Source organism: Mytilus trossulus, chromosome 13 (assembly GCF_036588685.1).
Source record: "Mytilus trossulus isolate FHL-02 chromosome 13, PNRI_Mtr1.1.1.hap1, whole genome shotgun sequence".
NCBI lineage: Eukaryota > Metazoa > Mollusca > Bivalvia > Mytilida > Mytilidae > Mytilus > Mytilus trossulus.
Genome location: NC_086385.1, coordinates 57,165,862 through 57,175,481, shown reverse-complemented (window position 1 = coordinate 57,175,481; position 9,620 = coordinate 57,165,862). Strand labels below are relative to the sequence as shown.

The 9,620-nt window shown below is 39.2% G+C and overlaps 1 protein-coding gene across 1 annotated transcript in view; it reads right to left on the bottom strand.

Annotated features, from left to right (window-relative positions):
* Window positions 1–75: 75 nt before the first annotated feature.
* The window catches only part of LOC134694733 (alpha-galactosidase A-like), a 42,285-nt gene continuing 32,740 nt past the window's right edge, over window positions 76–9,620 (bottom strand). Inside the window, exons 2-8 of the mRNA XM_063555779.1 lie at window positions 4,983–5,160; window positions 4,534–4,711; window positions 3,269–3,437; window positions 2,460–2,539; window positions 1,703–1,864; window positions 1,022–1,231; window positions 76–399 (exon numbers count right to left, since the gene is read on the bottom strand). Of these exons, the coding sequence (XP_063411849.1) occupies window positions 139–399; window positions 1,022–1,231; window positions 1,703–1,864; window positions 2,460–2,539; window positions 3,269–3,437; window positions 4,534–4,711; window positions 4,983–5,146 (1,224 nt within the window). The 5' untranslated portion in view covers window positions 5,147–5,160 and the 3' untranslated portion in view covers window positions 76–138. The remainder of the gene's footprint in view (window positions 400–1,021; window positions 1,232–1,702; window positions 1,865–2,459; window positions 2,540–3,268; window positions 3,438–4,533; window positions 4,712–4,982; window positions 5,161–9,620) is intronic.

The window sequence follows — 9,620 nt, the reverse complement described above, 5'->3', positions numbered from 1 at the left end:
CAGTATATTTGTATATCTTTAATGGAAAAAAACGTGTGTACACATAACACAATCATTCATCTTTTAAATGCCAAATATATACATAAACTAAGAAACTCACAAGAACAAATTTTAACAATATAAACATTGCTTCCAGTATTAACTCAGAGGAACTGCCACTGCCAAAAACAATGAAGTTGGTTCCATTTTTAAGATAAGTTCATCTGAAGGCTTTAGTGGACCATATTTCTTTCCTGTAAACACTTCAGTCAAGTCATATCCCTTTTGATTTGAAAGCCCAAAATCGCTCAGTGTTTTATTGACGTATTGTAACCATCCAAAGTTGTTAGAATTCAATATTCCCACAGCATACTTTCCCTTTGGAGACAGTGGTCTTAACCAACCTTCCACATTACCTTGCTGTAAAAATTTATAAATGCATTGATAGTGTGAAAACATATACATTCACAATTTGGTTTCTTATTATTCTTTTATAGCTAAACAGTCTAACTGAAAATTTGTCTAATTTTCAGATTAGAGCAAAGAATTAGACCGATTTTGTATAAGGATGGTGCTATCCATGACGAATCTAACTCAACTTTTAGATACCAGTCGAAGTTAAAAGTTTTTCAACAAAATTTAACTTTGAGAACTGTTCATAGATTTTAAAAAATTAATACAAATCAAAGGACGACATAGAGCAAGAAAAATGGCCAGTCTCAAATATATGGTGTCCTGATTTTCATATTGCTTTCTTTCTCCATTAAAATACCAATAATATGACGAAAGCACATGTTAATAAGCACACATAGCTTGTTCATCCCTATACATCAAGTGCTCCTGTATAGTCGGTCCTGGTCACGGCACCAAAATTTTAAAGAAAACGTTGCATGTTACAATTTGTAATCGATCTGAAAAATGCCTAAGTATACAAGTGACACGTCACAAAGTCTTACAATATAAGAAATAAGTGTCGTTCCCACGTTGTGTTTGCTACGAATTTACCACAATGTACTTTACCTAAACGTGGAACCATACTTACTCGGACAGAAAACTTAAACATTCTTCTTCCTTGTATACCACGTGGATCTTGGCTTATGGCTATTACTTCTTTGTTCAATAATATTTTCTTTGACTCGACATCAATATCCCTTAGATCTACAGACATAAATAGAGGAGACGCAAACAGAGCCCACATGCCCATCTGGATCTTCTGTTGATTCAGACTTAAACCATAGTCTCCAACAACTAACTGTACAGAAAGATAAAAATCAACTACTAGATGTACAGGAAAATAAAAAGCAACTATTAACTGTATAGAATTAACAGTACAGAAGAATATAAATCAACTAACTACAGAAAATTATAAATCAACTAACTGTACAGAAAAATAAAAAGCAAATACTAACAATACAGAAAATAAAATGCAACTACTAGCTGTACAGAAAACTATAAAAACAACTACTAACTGTATAGATAAATAAAAGCAACCACTAAATGTACAGATAAATAAAATCCAACCACTAATTAACTAGTACAGAAAATCAAAACAATATTAGCTCATCAAAAAAATAAAAACCAACAACTATAACTGTTCAGATTTTGTTTTTTAATACACACATTTTGACAGTATCGTATTCAGTAAACTTATTGTTGCTATTTTTTATATAAATGAGTACAAACATTACTATGTCACTAAATTTGATACCCATATAATATTTACCATGTCAGCATCGTGCCAATGACCCGGTCCTGCTGCATCAATAAACTCCTCTGTCTTATCACCATAGAAACTAATTATTTGGTAGACATTTTCCCAGCTATCTTGTACATCCATATACGATCTCACAGTATTACATGTATTTGCACCAGGAGTATAAGTTCCCTACGAAAAGCATTCAGTGTTGAAGTGATAAAAGTACTGTTAATATATCGATATTAAAACTAATCGATTTGTTTGAATTTAATAATAAAAAAATAATATTTTAATGATTGATTGATTGATTGACGCCATGGATGCAATAATGCTGCAGTCATATTGATTGGTTAATTGGTTTACGTCATGATGATAAAATGATTGAAATGATGGTGCATACATATCGATTGATTGACGTCAATGATGATAAGATGATTGATTAACCCAAATAATGGTGCATACATATCGATTGATTTACGTCAATAATGCTGCATCTTGTTGATTGGACCCCAATGGTGGTCGCATACAGACTGCTTGGGTGATCGATTAACATCAATAGTATGTTAATTGATTGACGCCAATGTGGTGCTAACATGTCGATTAGTGGGTTGACCGACGCAAATGATGATGCATAAATTTCGATTGCTTGATTTGCTTGAATCTAATTGGTGCATGCATATCGATTGACCAATTAATTGACGCAAAGAAGGCGATACATTTCAGCGGGTGCATTTTTGTGATATTATCAATACATCTTATTAACTTTAATCTTTTCAATACTTACTTGAGGATTAGCACAACTACAACAAACATACAAAAATGGCCGACCAGTTTTGTTCAGGAAAAATCCCATCACTTCAATACCTGAAATATACAAAATTCTTTATAATTTGTCCAAGTAAACTAGTGAACATTAACTACTAACATGTTTTTTTAATTATGATAGGGTTTTATGTGGTTAGGGGTTTGAGCTCTCACAAATCATAATTTTTGTACCATTCCCAAGTCAGGAATCGTCAGCCTATGTTAGTTTTTGACAGTTCTTTTTAGTATAGTTTCATTGATATTTTATGAAGTTGAGTGTTTCGTCCATTTCACTGAACTAGTAATTATTATGGTTTATGTGCCAGCTGAAGCCAGCCTCTGGTTGCGGGATATAGTCGACGAGTTGAAAATCCATTGGTGTTGCTTTGGTGTTAACTGCTCTTTGGTCAGATTGTTATCATTTTTACTTATTCCTTCCTTACCATTCTCAAATCTGTAATTTATTTTCAATGTTTCGAGCAAGAAGAACTTTATATCCAATGTTTCGAGCAAGGAGGGATTTATTTCCAATGGTTCGAACCAGGAGAATATTATCTCTAATGTTTCGAACCAGAAGAGCTTTATCTCAATGTTTCGAGCCAGAAGATCTTAATCTGCAAAGTTTGGAGCCAGGCGATCTTTATCTGCTATATTTGGAGTCAAAATAACTTTATATCTAATTTTTCGAGCCAAGAAAACTTTATTTCCAAAGGTTTCGAACCAGGAGAACTTTATATCCAATGTTTAGAGCCAAGAGACCCGTTATGACGTCTTAATTCACACACTTACCTTCAACGCTAGCTGCTGCGTAACAACAATCTATTTTTAACATGTCAACACCCCACGAAGCATAAGTCTCGGCATCCAGAGGGATATAGAACTCGTTTCCAGGGTAACCTTGACAAGTCTTTGAACCAACATCACCATAGAGACCAAACTTTAGACCTTTGGAGTGAATCTATAAGAAACAATACCAAAATTAATTTATTGTCAATATTAAAACTTTTTAAAACTAATATATGGAAGTGTTTAACGACCTTGACTGGCTTTTTCAGCCCTCGCACGGTCGAGGTTTATCGGTCTTGTATTTATATTGGTTTTACGGATTATAACAGCTAGATATATCTTTAGAAAAAAAGTAAATTCACAAAAAAATTGGCCCCTGAGGAAATTCAAAATCGAAAGTCAAACACATCAAACGAATAGACAAGAACTGTTATATTCATGACTTGGTACAGGCATTTTCTTACATAGAAAAAGGTCGATTGAACCTTGTTTTATCATTGTTAAAGCGCTAAACCTCTCACTTGTATTACAGTCGCGCCAAATTCCATTATATTGGCAACGATGTGTGAACAAAACAAACAAAATAACTTTAAATGTCACAAATAGGCGTACAACAGCAACACGAACCCTACCAAAAACTTAAATGTTCTCAGGTGCTCCGGAAGGGTAAGCAGATCCTGCTCCATATGTGGCACCCGTTAAGGCAATAGTTGTTTACCGATGTTCAAATCTCATAATAAATCAGTAAGGAAGAGACAAAGTCAATAGGATAACAAACAAAGCATGTGATAATCGCACGAGGGTCCCGATGGGGTTAACATAATAGTAGATAATGGACGCAATGTGCAGAATACTAGTAATAGGCAAAAATTATAAAGAATAGATGAAAATATGCCAAAACAAAAAGAGAATGATAGACTGCTGAACAGAGAAAAATTACGTAGTAATTTAAAGAATACAGAAATGAAGGACATCTCATCCATGGTATCATTCCAGGCAATATGCACGGTATCCATCCAGACATTTCACATTGTACCAGTCCATGAATTTCGCATGGTATATATTATTCCATGCATTAATTATGGTATCATTTCAGGGATTGGATAATTTTCAAACACAGTTGAGTTTCTTCGAACAGAGAGTTATTATTATCAAGTGGCTTATGTTTACTACTTTTATCCTTTCAATGCTGGTCAAGGAGATTTTTTTATCTAAAAATTATAAAATAAAAAAGAATAATATTTATTTCTTTAAATATGTGTACATACGTAGTCTATGACAGGTTTCATACCACCAGGGAATCTTTGAGGGTCTGCCATTAATCTGCCGTCACTGGTATTTCTCTGGTGTGCCATCCAGCAGTCGTCAACCGCCAAGTACTCATAACCAGCGTCGAGATAACCGCCATCTACCATCTGATCGGCCATTTGCATCAACAGCTTTGCACTGAAACAGGCATCAATAATTTCATTGTTTGTATCAAATGCAAAAAAGTACAGTCTCGACTTAGAGCAGCAGCCTTTCTCTGTAATCGCCAATCTTAATTCAGCTTATCCAATAGTATAGATCTGTAATATGTTTTTAAGAGAAATCACGGTTAGTTTAAACATATTTAGCTATAGTGGATAGGAAAAAAAGTTAATCAAATTATATTAATCCCTTTCCACTTATCCTTGTAGCAGCACTGATTATAGTCTGATCTTTTTCGATAACTTACCTTATACAGTTATCGGGTTCAGCCTCACAATCGGTAAAACATCGGAATCTTTCCCATGACATCCAACCCATCGGAGGAGTCCTAGCTAACCCATTGTCCAAAGCAAGGGTTAAGTAGTTTATCAATACTACACTATAAATTACAGCTACAGGGAACATCTTCATTTAGCAATGTCAATCTGTAAATTACCGAAATAAATATTTTGACACGTTGACGGATCCAGGTATTCTATGGTTTGTATAGGTTGTTATTAATTTCTATAGTCTTTAATTTTTATGCCATTTTTATTTTTATTTTTTTGGCGTTGATATATAAAAATTAGAAGATGTGGTATGCTTGCCAACGAGACAACTCTCCACGAGGGACCAACTGGCACAGAAATTAACAATAGGTCACAATACAACCTTCAACAATGAGCAAAGCCCATACCGCATAGTCAGCTATAAAAGGCACCGAAAGGACAAATGTAAAATAATTCAAACGAGAAAACTAACGACCTTATGTATGTACAAAAATGAGCAAAAAACAAATATGTGACACATCAGCAGATGACAACCACTGAATTACAGGCTCCTGACTTTGGACAGACATAGATGACAACCACTGAATTACAGGCTCCTGGCTTTGGACAGACACAGATGACAACCACTGATTTACAGGCTCCTGACTTTGGACAGACATAGATGACAACCACTGATTTACAGGCTCCTGACCTGGGACAGACACAGATGACAACCACTGAATTACAGGCTACAGACTTGGGACAGACACAGATGACAACCACTGAATTACAGGCTACAGACTTGGGACAGACACAGATGACAACCACTGAATTACAGGCTACAGACTTTGGACAGACATAGATGACAACCACTGATTTACAGGCTCCTGACCTGGGACAGACACAGATGACAACCACTGAATTACAGGCTACAGACTTGGGACAGACACAGATGACAACCACTGAATTACAGGCTACAGACTTGGGACAGACACAGATGACAACCACTGAATTACAGGCTACAGACTTGGGACAGACACAGATGACAACCACTGAATTACAGGCTACAGACTTGGGACAGACATAGATGACAACCACTGAATTACAGGCTCCTGACTTTGGACAGACATAGATGACAACCACTGAATTACAGGCTACAGACTTTGGACAGACATAGATGACAACCACTGAATTACAGGCTCCTGGCTTTGGACAGACATAGATGACAACCACTGATTTACAGGCTACAGACTTTGGACAGACATAGATGACAACCACTGATTTACAGGCTCCTGACTTGGAACAAACACAGATGACAACCACTGAATTACAGGCTCCTGACTTGGAACAAACACAGATGACAACCACTGAATTGCAGGCTCCTGACTTGGGACAGACACGGATGACAACCACTGAATTACAGGCTCCTGGCTTTGGACAGACATAGATGACAACCACTGAATTACAGGCTACAGACTTGGGACAGACATAGATGACAACCACTGAATTGCAGGCTCCTGACTTGGGACAGACACGGATGACAACCACTGAATTACAGGCTCCTGGCTGTGGACAGACATAGATGACAACCACTGAATTACAGGCTACAGACTTGGGACAGACATAGATGACAACCACTGAATTACAGGCTACAGACTTGGGACAGACACAGATGACAACCACTGAATTACAGGCTACAGACTTGGGACAGACACAGATGACAACCACTGAATTACAGGCTCCTGACTTGGGACAGACATAGATGACAACCACTGAATTACAGGCTCCTGACTTGGGACAGACATAGATGACAACCACTGAATTACAGGCTACAGACTTGGGACAGACATAGATGACAACCACTGAATTACAGGCTACAGACTTGGGACAGACATAGATGACAACCACTGAATTACAGGCTCCTGACTTGGAACAAACACAGATGACAACCACTGAATTACAGGCTCCTGGCTTTGGACAGACATAGATGACAACCACTGAATTACAGGCTCCTGACTTGGAACAAACACAGATGACAACCACTGAATTACAGGCTCCTGGCTTTGGACAGACATAGATGACAACCACTGAATTACAGGCTACAGACTTTGGACAGACATAGATGACAACCACTGAATTACAGGCTCCTGGCTTGGGACAGACATAGATGACAACCACTGAATTACAGGCTCCTGACTTGGGACAGACATAGATGACAACCACTGAATTACAGGCTACAGACTTGGGACAGACATAGATGACAACCACTGAATTACAGGCTACAGACTTGGGACAGACATAGATGACAACCACTGAATTACAGGCTCCTGACTTGGAACAAACACAGATGACAACCACTGAATTACAGGCTCCTGGCTTTGGACAGACATAGATGACAACCACTGAATTACAGGCTCCTGACTTGGAACAAACACAGATGACAACCACTGAATTACAGGCTCCTGGCTTTGGACAGACATAGATGACAACCACTGAATTACAGGCTACAGACTTTGGACAGACATAGATGACAACCACTGAATTACAGGCTCCTGACTTGGAACAAACACAGATGACAACCACTGAATTACAGGCTCCTGGCTTTGGACAGACATAGATGACAACCACTGAATTACAGGCTACAGACTTGGAACAAACACAGATGACAACCACTGAATTGCAGGCTCCTGACTTGGGACAGACACGGATGACAACCACTGAATTACAGGCTCCTGGCTTTGGACAGACATAGATGACAACCACTGAATTACAGGCTACAGACTTGGGACAGACATAGATGACAACCACTGAATTGCAGGCTCCTGACTTGGGACAGACACGGATGACAACCACTGAATTACAGGCTCCTGGCTTTGGACAGACATAGATGACAACCACTGAATTACAGGCTACAGACTTGGGACAGACATAGATGACAACCACTGAATTACAGGCTACAGACTTGGGACAGACACAGATGACAACCACTGAATTACAGGCTACAGACTTGGGACAGACACAGATGACAACCACTGAATTACAGGCTCCTGACTTGGGACAGACATAGATGACAACCACTGAATTACAGGCTCCTGACTTGGGACAGACATAGATGACAACCACTGAATTACAGGCTACAGACTTGGGACAGACATAGATGACAACCACTGAATTACAGGCTACAGACTTGGGACAGACATAGATGACAACCACTGAATTACAGGCTCCTGACTTGGAACAAACACAGATGACAACCACTGAATTACAGGCTCCTGGCTTTGGACAGACATAGATGACAACCACTGAATTACAGGCTCCTGACTTGGAACAAACACAGATGACAACCACTGAATTGCAGGCTCCTGACTTGGGACAGACATAGATGACAACCACTGAATTACAGGCTCCTGGCTTTGGACAGACATAGATGACAACCACTGAATTACAGGCTCCTGACTTGGAACAAACACAGATGACAACCACTGAATTACAGGCTCCTGGCTTGGGACAGACATAGATGACAACCACTGAATTACAGGCTACAGACTTGGGACAGACATAGATGACAACCACTGAATTGCAGGCTCCTGACTTGGGACAGACACGGATGACAACCACTGAATTACAGGCTCCTGGCTTTGGACAGACATAGATGACAACCACTGAATTACAGGCTACAGACTTGGGACAGACATAGATGACAACCACTGAATTACAGGCTACAGACTTGGGACAGACATAGATGACAACCACTGAATTACAGGCTCCTGGCTTTGGACAGACATAGATGACAACCACTGATTTACAGGCTCCTGACTTGGGACAGACATAGATGACAACCACTGAATTACAGGCTCCTGGCTTGGAACAAACACAGATGACAACCACTGAATTACAGGCTACAGACTTGGGACAGACATAGATGACAACCACTGAATTACAGGCTACAGACTTGGGACAGACACAGATGACAACCACTGAATTGCAGGCTCCTGACTTGGAACAAACACAGATGACAACCACTGAATTACAGGTTCTGACTTTGGACAGACATAGATGACAACCACTGAATTACAGGCTACAGACTTGGGACAGACATAGATGACAACCACTGAATTACAGGCTACAGACTTGGGACAGACATAGATGACAACCACTGAATTACAGGCTACAGACTTGGGACAGACACAGATGACAACCACTGAATTACAGGCTACAGACTTGGGACAGACATAGATGACAACCACTGAATTGCAGGCTCCTGACTTGGAACAAACACAGATGACAACCACTGAATTACAGGTTCTGACTTTGGACAGACATAGATGACAACCACTGAATTACAGGCTACAGACTTGGGACAGACATAGATGACAACCACTGAATTACAGGCTACAGACTTGGGACAGACATAGATGACAACCACTGAATTACAGGCTACAGACTTGGGACAGACACAGATGACAACCACTGAATTACAGGCTCCTGGCTTTGGACAGACATAGATGACAACCACTGATTTACAGGCTCCTGACTTGGGACAGACATAGATGACAACCACTGAATTACAGGCTCCTGGCTTGGGACAGACACAGATGACAACCACTGAATTGCAGGCTCCTGACTTGGAACAAACA